Here is a 14961-nt window from a genome sequence, read left to right as displayed (position 1 = left end):
ACCAATGTCAATCTGCTTCTTATTTAACCAGTGACCCCCCCCAACATCCCTTCAACCTGATAAGAAGCAGCCTCACCTGGTCGATGCCTGATTATTCCCCAGCCTGAGAGTATGCAGGGCAAGTTTATCTCTCAGATGCAAAGTACAGGACATTGGCTGGCAGTCTAATGTCTCCAAGCCTCAGGGGTTTGAAATGCATTTAAAACAAGGCCTAGGGCTCCGTCTTCCACAGCTGAGGCACAGATTTGATCTCTGGTTGGGAACTAAGATCCTGCAAGTCGCACCGTGTGACCAATAAATAGGAAAAGGCACTAATGAACTCCCAGGCTTAAAGCAACTGATCTCGGAGGGAGAGCAGTGAGGAGTCCTCTGGAGAGACCTTAGTTCCCTGCCCTGGAATTAAATCTGGGTCACCTGGATGAAAACTAGGAGTCCTAGCCACTAAACCAGCTTAGGCTAGGGTCTAGAAGCTAAGGAGCCCTGGCTCCTGCCCCTGTTTGGAAGCAAGAAAGTTTCAAGGAATCAAAAACTGTAAAAACAAGTACCAAGGCTATTATTAGAGACCCTGCACAACAGATGCGAGACCACACAGAAAAAGTGTGTTTATCCAACTCGGAAGTTAGGCAAGAGATGCACACCCAGAGAGAGAGGGTGTGAGCATTCTCTCTAACGAGAAGAATCTAGTAGGTCAGAAGTCAGGCAGAGATACACACCTGAGAGTGTTGGTCCTTTAATGGACCGGAACCTGGTGGTCCGGAGAGTAAGAGAGAGAAAGGCTGATATCCCCTGGTTTACGCGGAAAGCCAATCGAGTCCTGTTCTAGGGCTCGCGCTGCTGCACGTAGGCACCGGGCGCCCTCTCGAGTGGGTGAAGGCACAGTGCGCCTTCTCAAGAGGGTCTTAGAAGCCCGGGCAAGAAAGTGAGCTCAGCGGGCCTCTGCGCGCCAAGGAATTAGCCAGAAAGAGAGAGAGAGAGAAAGACAGGTAGAAAGAAAGAAAGACACAGGGACCAAAGCTCTGATGGAGCAAAGGTGTTTTAATCAACATGGTGTGGGCATATATACTGTCTTACAAGGTGGTTATTCTCAGCAAAGACAAAGATTAAAATTCCAGACTTACAATACATAAGATGATCCCTATCAAAGAGAGAGTTGCAAACAATCACCTTTTACCATTTGGCTCATAAAAAGGAAGAGGGTACTAATCACTGTAATAGAAATGCCTGGATTCCTCAGCCCCAGGAAAGGCATGCCTCTCCTCTTAATTCCTGAATATTCAGGAATCAATAAGGGCCGGGGGGGTTCCTGACAGATCCAAAATAGCACACAGGAAGCCTCTTGTTAAATGTTTCCTGACATGAGAGGAGTGCAGGCAACCTGAAGGAGGAGGTGTGAGGTGAAGAGGTGATGTACACCACTTTTATAGGACAGTCCTTCCGGGCCTCTGTTCACATTTGGTCAAATATCTTGTTTCTTTCTTCACAGCTGTCTGGTCCATGGACCCTCTGCAAGATGTGTGCTTAACATTTTGCTAAGATGGATCCCAACACAGAGGCCTATGGCTGCTTGTCTACACTTATTCTGGAGTGGGGTCGCTTCCCTCTTTGACTCCAAGAAGCCTTTCTGGACAAGTGCGGATGGGGCAGTCAGCCAAGACCTCTTGACCTCAGGAGTGGGCACCTTATCTCTTTGTTTAAGCAGAGCTCAGCTCCTGCCACTAGCTTTGTCCTTGGACAAAGGACTAGCTTTGTCCTTGGAGTGTCTGAATTCTACTTGAATTTTACTCCACTTCACAAATACCGGTGTCCAGCCCAGAGACCCACTATCTCCTAGCTTGAGATGACTTATAGTCCATGGTGTGAACTGTTTTAGAATCAGGCAAAATATCTGTTAGATATGCCTAATCAACCACTTACAACAGTCAGGGTGCTCTGTGACTCTGTAGGTGGTACTTTTGAGCATTTGAGGGGAACCTAGGGAATATAATGGTCTTGGGGGCTTGCTCCTAATGTCACTGGTGAAAGAAAGAGGGGAGCTCAGGAATTCCAACTTTCAGTCCAACTGCTGCCTAAATGACTTAAGAGGTTCTTGATCCCTTTCTACTATAGCTGCTGGGCTGAAACTGCTAGAAATCAAACATAGAACCTCATCCTGCCGTTGGCTGATTAGCCAACTTGATTCTAAGGCAAGTTGATCTGTCAGCTTCTCAGGGTATTTACTGGTTTTTTTGTTTGTTTGTTGTTGCTGGGCCTCGCTGCCTGGTGGCTCACTAGTAAGGAATCTGTTTGCCAGGCTGGAGACATTGGTTCCATCCCTGGTCTGGGAAGATTCCACTTTTCCCAGAGCAACTAAGCACTAAGAGTGGGATTTCTTAGTACAACGACCAGTGGAAGCTCAGAGTGTTCACCACTGAACCACCAGGGAAATTCCTGTCTACTTCTTTTGTTGTTGTTAGCATACAGTATTTATGATATAGAGCTTATTTATTTGTATTAAATAACTTCTATTGCATTATAGTTGCTTTAGGCTTCCCTGGTGGCTCAGGGGTAAAGAATACCCCTGCCCATGCAGGGGAGGCAAGTTCGATTTGTGGGTTGGGAAGATCCCCTGGAGAAGGAAATGGCAACCCACTCCAGTATTCTTCCCTAGGAAATCCCGTGGACAGAGGATCTTTGAGGGCTACAGTCCATGGAGGTTACAAAAGAGCTGGACATGAGCTGGTGACTAAACAACAGCAGCAACAACATACTTGCTTTACAATCTTATGTCAGCTTCTATTGCATAGCAAAATAAACCAGCCATGCATATCTCCACTCCTTTTTGGATTTCTCTCCCATTAGTTTTATTTATACTTTTTATTTATTCATTTAATTTTTTTCTCTGTTGGGTCTTCATTGTGGTTCAGGCTTTTCTCTAGTTGTGGCCACTGGGGGCTAGTCTCTAGTTATGGTGCAGGAGCGTCTCATTGTGGTGGCCTCTCTTGTTGCAAGTCACAGGCTCTAGGGCACACAGTTTTCAGTAGATACAGCTCCTGGGCTCTAGAGCAGGCTCAGTAGTTGGGATACGTGAGCTTAGTTGCTCTGGGAAAAGCGGAATCTTCCCAGACCAGGGATGGAACCAATGTCTCCAACATGGCAGACAGATTCCTTACTACTGAGCCACCAGGGAAGCCCCTGGTTTCCTTTTATTTATTTTTATTAAAACATTTTCAGTTAAAACGTTTTATTATTTAACTTAAAAATTATGTTTTATTTTTACCTCCTGGTTTCAAGTGAAGCCCTGAGTTACTGGCCTTAAGTCACAGAGGACAAATATTCTATCAATACCTCCTTGCTGCACAGTGATTAAAAGTCTGTGTATCTCTTCCCTGGATGGTGACTGAAAGTCTATCACCAGGTCCCAAGGAGTCCACTGAGTGGAGTAGGCACTGAGTGTTTTTTTTTTTTTTTATTTAAATTTATTTCTTTTTGATTGAAGGACAGTTGCTTTATAATATTGTGTTGATTTCTGTCATACCTCAGTATGAATCAGCCATAAGTATGCATATGTCCCCTTCCCCCTTGAACCTCCCTCCCACCTCCCACCCCATCCCACCCCTATAGTTTGTCACAGAGCCCTGATTTGAGCAATTCCCACTGGCTATCTATTCTACATATGGGAGTGTATCTGTTTCCAAGCTACTTTCGTTTGTTCCACCCTCTCTTCCCAGACTGTGACCACAAGTCTGTTCTCTAAGTCTCCATTGCTGCCCTGCAAATAGGTTTCATCAGTACCATCTTCTAGATTCTATATATATGCATTAGTATATGACATTTGTTTTCCTTTTTCTGACTTATTTCACTCTGGCTACCTACTCCAGTATTCTGGCCTGGAGAATTCCATGGACTGTATAGTCCACGGGGTCACAAAGAGTCGGACACGACTGAGCGACTGAACCACCTTATTAGAACCGACTCAAATGTGTTCCTTTTTATGGCTGAGTAATATTCCATTGTATGTATGTACCACAACTTCTTTATCCATTTATCTGTCAGGGAACATTAAGGTTGCTTCCATGTCCTAGCGCTTGTAAATAGTGCTGCAATGAATATTGAGTTATATGTGTTTCTTTTTTTTTTCAATTATGGTTTTCTTTGGGTATATGCCCAGTACTGAGATTGAAACGGAGCAGGACTCTATGATCCTTGTGCCCCCCCCCTCCAATGCCTTCTGCCTGCGGAAAACTTTAGTCAAAGAACAAGTTAATCAGAGAAATAAGAAATGTGGAAACAAAGGAAAACAGTCTAAGGAGACTAAGTAATAGTAACATAGTCATTAAGCGTAGTCAAGGACTTTTAGTTCTTTCTCAAAGGCTCTAGATAATATTCTGAGCCATATCTTGTGGGCTGTCTTATAGATACGAAAACACCAGGTGGAGAGGTTCACTGCATGATGAGCAGACTGTACCCAGGACTTGAGTTGGCACAATTTTGAGAACCGATCACAAAGAAATGGGAACAAACGGACCCTGGAACTGAAGATTAACTGTACCTAAAACATTCAAGATGATGCAGGTCAGACCACTGATGACCAACTTGAAGATGACTCTTAGAGATGACTGTACTGTTTCTGCATGTAACCCCCCCACACACACTTTGTCTATAAAACTCTCACCCCCTGCTTGTCAGGTAGGGAGTCGGCCTTTCGGCAGATGTCCACCACGCTACCACCCCCAGTTGCCAGCATCTGAAATAAAGCAAACTTGCTTTTCCACCAACCTGGCCTGTTTACTGGCTTTTGAGCGGCAAGCAGCCAGACTCCCCATGCATACCTTTCAGTAACAAGATATGGAAAGGTCATGTGGTAGGTTTATTCCTACTTTTTCAAGGACTCACCATACGGTCTTCGATCGTGGCTGCGTCAATCTACCTTCCCATCAACAGTGTAAGAGGGTTCCCTTTTCCCCACATCTTCTCCAGCATTTATTGTGTGTAGAGATTTTGATGATGGCCTTTCTGACCAGTGTGAGGTGATACCTCGTTGTAGTTTTTATTGACATGTCTCTAATAATGAAAGAAGTTGAACATCTTTTCATGTGTTTGTTAACCATCTATATGTCTTCTCTGGAGAAATATCTGTTTAAGTCATCTGCTCACTTTTTGATTGGGTTGTTTGTTTTTCTGGTATTGAGTTGCAAGAGCTGCTTGTATATTTTGGAAATTAATCCTTTGTCAGTTTTTCATTTGCTGTTATTTCCTCCCCAAGCTGAAGGTTGTCTTTTCACCTTCTGTACAGTTTTCTTTGCTGTGCAAAAGCTTTTACGTTTAATTAGGCCCTACTTGTTTATTTTTGTTTTTATTTCCATGACTCTAAGAGGCATATCATAGAAGATCTTGCTGTGATTTATGTCAGAGTGTTCTGCCTGTGTTTTCCTCTAAGAGTTTTCAAGTTTCCAGTCTTATTTTTAGGTCTTTAATCCATTTTGAGTTTCTCTTTGTGTATGGTGTTAGGAAGTGTTCTAATTTCATTTTTTTACATGTAGCTGTAAACGTTTCCCAGTTCCACTCATTGAAGAGACTATCTTTCCTTCATTGTCTATTCTTGCCTCCTTTGTCAAATATAAAGTACCCATGAGTGTGTGGGTTAATGTCTGGGCTTTCTATCGTATTCTGTTGGGCTATATTTCTGTTTTTGTGATAGGCACTGCATGATTTTTCAGGGTAAAATCTAGTGATCAGGCCTTTTCAGGCCCTTCATTATTTCTGATGCCTGTGAATTTACCCTTCTTTCAATCAGGCCCTGTTAGTGATGGAAAAAATATTTGTCTAAAATTCCTATGGAAGTGTTAGATGCTGCATTTAGGACCGAAACCAGGGCAAACACAGTTCATCTTGTCTTCCCCCATCCCAATTACAGTCCCCCTGGAGAGGTGGGCAGTTTAATTGTAAGGAGAGAAAGGATGAACTGAGAGGACATGATGGGACTCCTTATACTGAGGAATCAGAGAATAACTCCAGGAAGAAATAACATTTCAGCTAAGCTGGGAAAAGAAAAATCTCTTAGGACAAGCACGGGCCCTTGGTGCCCTCTGGGACTCTCCTCCCACCCCACTTCTGGTCTTACCACCAGGTCTTCACCTGTCAATCAGTCCCCCAGGAGGGACAATTGTGATGTGCTTTGAAGTTCCATCGGGACCCCGAGGAAGGGAAAGGAAAACAAGAAGATCCTGCCTGGTTAACCGGAGCACACTGAGACCATCCCATTTGATACACAGGTTTCTTTGTGGAGGAAAAAAAATAAGACCACACCTGCAGAGAAAGTGTTTATTGATTGGACCCATGCACAGGGGGAACATGGTGGAGACGTGGGGAAAGTATTTCACTTCTGTCCCTCAGAGCTTCACCTTCACTTGAGAGTTCTTGATTTCCTCCACTGAAGTTTCAAAGGCTTGATTGCATCCATGGCCATGGGTGGATGCACTGGACCATAACTGAACATAATTTTGGGGCCAGTGTTAATGAAGTCTGTTTTGTTTCCCAGGCAGCCCCACAGAGGGCAAAGATCTGTTTCTCCTTTGCTTTCTGTTCATCCCATCTTGACTCCTACTGTCTCATGCCTGCTCCTAAGACTGTGTTGGCCTCTCTACCCCTTTCTCACCTTCCCTCCATCTTCTCTTGCTACTGATCCTCCCCAGATACTCCTCTTTCCATTTGTCATCCTGCAACCTCTCTTTTTTCTGGACTCGCCTCTCCGCTTCTCTGGCATTTTGCCTTTGTCTCTTCCTCTGTTTCCATCTTTCCTTCCCCTTTTCCTCATCCTCATATCTGTATCGTTCTTCTCATGAACCTCTGCTCCTCACTCTTTGCCCTGCATCTTTCTCCCTCATCCCCTCTCCCCCTGCCTCCTCCCTCCTTCTCACTCTGGCATCTGACTCCACCTCCTTACCCAGCCCTTTCTCTTCCCTGCTCACCCCTGTTTCTACCCATCCTCCCTGGACACTCTTACCTCTTTTTACTGCTAGCAATACTTCCAGGCTCGATCCTGGTCATAGTTTGGAGAGAGTGAGCACCAATAGGTCGAAGTAAAACTCCCAATTACTGTGCAAGTGTCATATGACTTGCCTTCATAGATAAAGGGAAAGACACATTTGGCATAGTCTGAAAAAATAGAAGGGACAGGTGAAAACACTAATTGCAGGAGGATTATTTTTAGTGTTATCAGGAGAAAGTGGGGCTTCCCTGGTGGTGCAGTGGTTAAGAATGCCTTACAATACAAGAGACACTGGTTCCATCATGGTCCGGGAAGATTCCACACACCAAGGAGAAAATAAGCATGAATACCTCAACTATGAAACCCACAGGCTGCAAGGACTAAAGCCCCTGTGCCTAGAGCCTATGCTCCCCAACAAGAGAAGCCACCACGAGAGACCCACACCCCAGCAAAGAGTAGAACCCACTTGCTACAACTGGAAAAAACCTGGGCCCAGCAGCAAAGACTGAGCATAGCCCCCCATCCCCCACCCCCAAACAAAAAGAGAGAAAGGAACTGGAATGGAACACAGAGGGTTGGATCAGGAGATGCCTGAGGCTTCCCTCTAGGAGACAATTATGGACTTTTCTCCTTCGTCTGGGAAGCCAGGTGCTTCTCGCATGAGGACAGGCTGCATGCTTACCTTGATTAGTGCAGTATTTCCATCTTCCTCTATAGTCTGCATCGAGGGAACACCACGGGAATATGGAACCCTGATATGTGCAGTCGAAATACTTTATGTTTCCATAGATGAATGGGAAAACACAATTATCATCTGAAAGAAGAAAGACGTTGTTTGCTTCTTTGGCACTTAGGGTTTCATGATGTCTGTGGTAACTCTGGCAAAATCTCCTTTCACGCCTGCCCGTCACCCCCAAGCCTGCTCTGTACAGAGCCCCTGCTAAGCATTGGGAATGTCAAGGTCAGTGTGGTGTGGTCCCTCCCTCGGGGACGAGGAAGGCTTCTCTAACTTTGAATAGTTCCTACTTTACTGTTTTTTTTTTTTTTTTTGGATAGTGAAAAAAAATTCATTTGGAAATATACACCTGCCTGTAAATACAAAGAAATACAAATTAAAAGTGACTAGTTGACATGTTAAAAGTATATAAATTGTAAGGATTGGTGTACAAATGTGACTTTGGACAGTTTCTACTTCAGCATGTAGCACCAGCTCTGAAGCCTGGATTCTGGGTTCAGATTCCAGCCCTGCCATCTATACATTGTTCATGTTTGATGCTCTCCGGGGTCGCCCTCTTGGGGAATGTGCGTCCCTGCTTCCTCCCGTGACTGAGAGGGTACTATTAGCTCCTGCCTGTAAAGTATCTGGAGAATCCCCATCACAGTTACCCTGCCGCACGTTAACTTGTTGCCCTAGATTGTCGTTGTCATTCTCTTCCGTTGTTGATTACCTTTGGTTTCTGCACCAGAAGCAGTGCCTTCCTTTACTTTAGGAAGGATGAAGTAGCCGTCAGACAGCCGCCGATTTGGAAGAAAAGTAGGAGCAGGGGGATGGACGGAGGAGGAGCAGGAACAAAGCAGAGTTAGGGTTAGGTGGGACGAATCGAGAGAGTACCACTGACATATCTACACCACCATGTGTTAAACAGATAGCTAGTGGGAAGCTGTTACATAATGTGGATACACACACACACACACACACACACACACATATAAACACTGTAAAGCACTTATTCTCCAATTAAAAATTTTTAAAAAACACAAAAAAATAACATCAACAACAACAAGAAGCAAACAAAGCAGGGCCATGACTAGAATATTATCTGTAGTAGGACCTGCCTTGCATCTCCAACTTTTATTTTCTTTTATATTTTGAAGTCCTTGTTTACCTGAGTAATATACTCGAAGACGAGGGAGCTAAGCAGTATAGGTGAGGGAGACCCTGACACGTTCTCACTGCTCCCCTATGAACATACATGAATTCAGCCACAAAGTCAGGGTCTGCTGTAGTGCACTGTTCATTGGACCTGCCCTGAGACCACACTGTCCCTGTTACTGGCTTGGTCCAAAAGTTGGTTCTGGTTTTTCCATATGATGTTATGGTGAAACCGAGTGAACTTTTTCTTGGCCTACCCAATATTTCAAACAGTCAACTCTACGAACATCAAAAGCTCTTCATTCGAACAACATAACCAACCCTGGAGTAGATTGCCTGTGTCTGGGACGGTGCAATGGAGATGCGGGAATGAGGCAGTTCTCAAAAAGGCCTTTAGCTTTGCTGCCAAACTCATCTGTGTTTCAATTTCATAGAGTTTCTTGAATCTTAAATAAAATGTGCAGCCCTTCATAACGTCTGTCCCTTGGGACGTACTCAAGAAATGGGAGATGTTTTGTCACTGCTATTATTAGTATCATGACCTTAATTATCAGTCCATGTCTAGGGCAGGGTCTTCCTCACCAATTCTAGCCCATCTCTCCTCTCTCACCTCCGTTCACAGGTTCCAGTTGTAGAAACATAGACACGCCAGCCCAAATCAGAAAGAGCTCCAAACGCAGTGCCATGGTAGCTTGCTGTCCTGTGGTTGACCAAGTCTTTTGCTTCTTAAATAACTGGTGACCCCAACATCCCTTCAACCTGATAGGAATCAACCTCACCTGGTCAATGCTTGATCATTCCTCAACCTGAGAGCATGCTGTTCAAGTTTATCTCTCAGATGGAAAGTACAGGACATTGGCTGGCAGTTTAATGTTTCCAAGCCTCTGGTTTGAAATGCATTTAAAAGGAGACCTAGGGCTTTGAATTCTGCTTCAGGGGAACAGATTTGATCCCTGGTTGGGGAGCTAAGATCCTGCAAGCTGCGTGGTGTGGCCGAAATAAAAGACACTAGTGACCTCCCAGTTATAAAAAGACCACTGATAGTCCATGGTTTAGGGTTAGGCAAAATATCTGTTAGATATGCCTAATCAACCACTTAAAATAACAAGCAGGGTTCTATGTGACTCTGTTGATAATACATTTGAACATCTGGGGAGAAACTAAGGAATATAATGACCTTGGTTGGTTGCTCCTAATGTCATCAGACAAAATGGTGAAAGAAAAAGGTGAGCTCAGGCACTCAAACTTTTAGCCCAAATGCTGCCTTAATGACTTAAGAGTTTCTTGACCCCTTTCTCCTAGAGCTGCTGGGCTGAAATTGCTGGAAATCAAACATAGAACTTCATCCTGCCATTGGCCAATTTGCCAACTTGATTGCAAGGCATGTTGAACCCGTAGTCACTCAAGTTGTCTTCTGGTTTTCTTTTTTTGCCTATTTTGGCTGCATCTTGTGATACAGGGGTTCTTGGTTCTACAACCAGGGATGGAACCCAAGCCCCTTGTAGTGGAAGCTCAGAGTCTTAACCACTGGCCCACTAGGGAAGTCCCTGTCTACTGTTTTTGTTAGCGTATAGTATTTATGATATAAGCTTATTTTTTATTAAATAATTTTTATTTCAGTATAGTTATTTTGGGCTTTCCTGGTGGCTCAGTGGTAAAGAATCTGCCTGCCAGTGCAGGAGACACAAATAGATCCCAGGGTCAGGAAGATCCCCTGGAGAAGGAAATGGCAACCCACTCCAATTTTCTCTCCTGGGAAATCCCAGGTGCAAAGGAGCCTGGTGGGCTACAGTCCATGGGGTCACAAAAGTGTCGGTTATGGCTTACTGACTAAACAACAGCATCATAGTTGCTTTACAATGTTGTATTAACGTCTACTACATAGCAAAATGAGTCAGTCATACATATACATATATCCCCTTCTTTTTCGATTTCCCTCCCATTATTTCCTGTGTACTGTCAGGATTTCCAAGTGTCTCATTGGTAAAGGATCCTCTTGCCAATACAGGAGACCCACGAGAGGCAGGAGATAAGGGTTCAGTCCCTGAGTTAGGAAGATCCCCTGGAGAAAGGAATGGCAACCTCCTCTAGTATTCTTGCCTGGAGAATCCCATGGACAGAGGAGCCTGGCAGGCTGCAGTCCATGGGGTCGCAAAGAGTTAGACACGACTGAGTGACTAACTTTCACTCATTCACTCAGACAAATATCATATGATGTCACTCACATTTGGAATCTATTTTTTTTTTTTTAAGATATAAACGAACTTATTTACAAAACAGAAGCAGACTGTATAGAGTTTGAAAACAAATGGTTACCAAAGGGGAAACGTGGTGGCTGGGAGGGATAAATCGGGAACTTGGGATGAGCACGTGCATACTACTCTATATAAGATAGACAACCCATGAGGACCTACTGTGTAGCACAGGGAACTCTACCTAATACTCTGTGATAACCTATATGAGAAAAGAATCTAAAAGAGAGTTAGCACATGTATATGCATAACTAAATAGCTTTGCTATACACCTGAAACCAACACAACAGGGTGTGTGCTCACTCAGTTGTGTCCAACTCTTTGCCACCCTATGGGTTTTAGCCCACCAGGCTCCTCTGTCCATGGGGATTCTCCAGGCAAGGATACTGGAGTGGGGTGCCATGCCCTCCTCCAGGGGATCTTCCAGACCTGGGGATCGAAATCACGTCTGCCTGCATCTCCTGCATTGCAGGTGGATTCTTTACCCGCTGAGCCGCCTGGGAAGCCCATACAACATGGTAAAACAACAATGCTCCATAAAATATTAAATATTAAAATATTAAATAAATAAAGGATTTGTTCTTTCCTGACCTATCTGAAATGTTATTTCTTTCTGGAAATATATTGGGACTCCTCAGTATGAGGATCACTGGTCAGGTCCTGCCAGTTTTCTCACTTCCTTCTTGCAGTTAAATTGTCCCCTTCCCCAGCGGACTGTAATCTTTGGAAGAACATCAGATGGATTGGGCTCTCTGCCCTGGCATCATTCCTAAATGTAGAACCTGGCACAAATTTGGTCCCCTGATGTTTTTCAAAGGGCATGTTGCCCTTTAGAAAAATCAGATATTCTGGAAAGCAATATATGAGTTAGTAGCTGAATTTGAATGAGACAAAGTTAAATTCACAAGTGTCAGAAATAATGAAGGACCTGGAAGCCAGAGCCTAATCTTTGGGTGTAATAGAGGCTATGGGAGCTGGTTATGACCTTTAAATCACCATTCAGGTGAGGTTGCCATTCTTGGCTTCTGTGATGTGGAGATTGATAACTGAGACTAAAACTAAAAACCTGGGAAAGAGAACGGCAACCCACTCCAGTATTCTACCCTGGAAGATCCCGTGGACAGAGGAGCCTGGTGAACTACAATTCATAGGGTTGCAGAGTCAGACACAACTGAAGCAACTTAGCGCACACAAAACTAAAAACTGGGTGATATTAAGGGCTATCCAGTTAAGGAACCTAGAAAACCTTCACCTGTGGTTCCAGAAAAGCAGGAAAGAAATTTTCATTTTTGTCACTCCAAATGGATTACAAAGAAACATTTATTTAGGGACCTGCCTGGCAGTCCAGTTGTTAAGACTCTGAAGTTCCATCCCTGGTTGGGGGAACTAAGATCCCACATGCTAGCCACTGTGTGGCAAAAAAAAAAAAAAAAGAAGAAGAAGAACTATTTCTTTAAGGAAATACACTGAATATCAGTAGAACAGCAAAAGTCTGTGAGATTTGGAATGATGCTCCACATGTACCTCCAGCTCTGGGTGATGAAAGGAACATTAACTGGGTGTAGCAAAAAAGACAGGTTCCTGGACTTCCCTGCTGGTCCTGTGGTTAAGAATCCACCTTGCAATGCAAGGGACACCAGTTCGATCCTTGGTTCAGGAAGATCCCACACACCTCAGGGCAGCTGAACCCACACACTGCAAATACCGAGCCCGTGGGCCACAGTTACTGAAGCCGTCGCACAGAGCCCGTCTCTGTGACAAGAGTAGCCACAACAATGAGAAGACTTCAAGCAGCCCTGGAGAGCAGTCCCTGCTTGCCACAACTAGAGAAAGCCCTCGCTCAACAAGAAAGACCCTCAGAAACTAATAAAAAAAAAAATTAAAAAATAAAAGCCGGATTCCCTCATCCCCCTTCTCCAGCCAACGACTATATAGCATCATTGTCAGTGGGGCAGGCTTCCAGCTTTACTCGCCCCGCTCTATTCCCTGTCGCAGATGGATAGAGGGAAGGCAAGTGCGATCGAGAGGCTAGGGACTGTCTCCTCCAACCCAACTTCAGTCATGGGGCCGAGGCTCCATTCAGCAACAGCAAGCTGAGAATACGGGGGTCTCCATCAGCCTCACTCCAGCCTGCTTGTAGTGAAGACTTTCCATGCCAGAAGAAGCATGCCAAGAAGACCAGAGGCTGCCACCCCTGCCAAGTGTCCTGTTAATAATAATAATAATAAAGCAGGAGTGGCATTCTGAGAAAGTCTCTCCACTGTCCTTGCCTCCAGCTCCCAAACTGTGGCTCAGAGATACAGATAAGAACAGAGAGCTTAAAGGTTTTTCCCACAGAAAGTGACTTTATTTGGAACAGAAAAGGAGGTGGGGGTGGGGGGGTAGTTCATGACTAAGGACACTCCACAAGCAATGGAGATCAAAAATAATTTTTTGATGAGGGCCATTTTTAAAGTCTATTGAATTTGTTACAATATTGCTTCTATTTTATGTTTTGGAATATTGCTTCTGTTTTATGTTTTAGTAGGGGTTTTTTTGGTTTGTTTGGTTGGTTTTGGCTGTGAGGTATGTGGGATCTTAGTTCCCTGACCAGGGATCAAATCTGCATACCCTGCAGTGGAAGGTAAAGTCTTACCTGGATTGCCAGGGATATCCAACAACGGGGATTTTGGTGGTAAGCAATGAAAAGGAGACTAGTAGCCCCACTACGTCAACAAATTAAACCCTAGGTTCACTGTCTAACAAAAGAGAACTAGGGAAAGAGATAACTAACAGGAGTCCTCCGGGGGTCAGGACAAATTCAAAGCTTGGCCTCAGAAATGACCCTTGACTGAATTTAATAGAATCTGAATGTAAAGCAATTTATATCCCAGGCACTGTCAAAAGCAATAGGATAAGTGCTTTCCTGGTGGTCCAGTGGTTAAGAATCCACCTGCCAATGCAGGGAACATGGTTTCCATCCCTGGTCCAGGAAGATTTCACATGCTGTGGGGCAGTTAAGCTCATGGGCCACAACTATACCCTGCAGCAGGGGAGGCCACAGCAATGAGAAGCCTGTGCACGGCAACAAGGGAGCAGCCCCTGCTCACCGCAACTAGGCAGGAGCCTGTGCATGGCAACAAAGGCCCATTGCAGCCAAAAATAAATTTACTTTAAAAAAAAAAAAAAAACAGTAGAATAATCAGCCAGAAACTAGTGGAACCTAACAGCTGGGTGTGATAACCAGAGAGATCGGGGGAAAGACAGACAGACGGCTTTGCTAGAACCACTGTCTTTCCAGGGTGACTATGTGTATGCCCAAAGGAGGTGCCCTGGGAGGAATAACATCAGAGGCTCTCTTCAGAGAAAATAGACATCACCGAAATAGTCTAGCCAAGTCACTGAACAAGCAAAAAAGCAAAGAACAACAAAAGGAAACCTTGTTGTTTGTTATTATTGTTGGTTATAATCAGTATCCAGAGTAGGGAATAATATATTACATAAAATGTTCAGGTTTCAATAAAAATATTGGACACTTACAATGATACAAGAAAGTATGACTCTTGTACAAAGTTACAGGTTACAAAATAAATTTAAAAATCAATTGTATTTCGATACACTGGCAATGAATACTCTAAAAGCAAACCTAATAAAAACATAAAAAATAATAAAACACTTGTTCAGCTGCTAAAGAAGCACAAGAGTTATTTTTAAAAAATCAGAAAATATTGTTGAAAGAAATTAAGAAAGGCCTAAATAAATGGAAAGATCCCATGTTCACAGATTGGAAGACCTGAAATATTGTTAGGATGGCTCTTGCCCTTGTGCTGAGTCGCTCGGTTGTGTCCGACTCTTTGTGACCTCAGGGAGGGACTGTAGCCCGCCAGGCT

General features: G+C 44.1%; 1 protein-coding gene across 1 annotated transcript; it reads right to left on the bottom strand.

The window, feature by feature from the left end:
• Positions 1 to 6994: 6994 nt before the first annotated feature.
• Positions 6995 to 9526, bottom strand: LOC136158799 (seminal plasma protein A3-like). The gene is made up of 4 exons (XM_065920612.1): positions 9451 to 9526; positions 8416 to 8490; positions 7650 to 7781; positions 6995 to 7134 (listed from the first exon to the last, which is right to left on the bottom strand). The coding sequence occupies exons 1-4, from the start codon at positions 9524 to 9526 to the stop codon at positions 6995 to 6997; spliced, it is 423 nt and encodes a 140-aa protein (XP_065776684.1).
• Between the last annotated feature and the right edge of the window lie 5435 nt (positions 9527 to 14961).

Source organism: Muntiacus reevesi, chromosome 2 (genome assembly GCF_963930625.1).
Source record: "Muntiacus reevesi chromosome 2, mMunRee1.1, whole genome shotgun sequence".
Classification (NCBI taxonomy): Eukaryota; Metazoa; Chordata; class Mammalia; order Artiodactyla; family Cervidae; genus Muntiacus; species Muntiacus reevesi.
The sequence above is the reverse complement of the archived record's forward strand: the minus strand, read 5'-3'. Positions and strand labels throughout refer to the sequence as shown.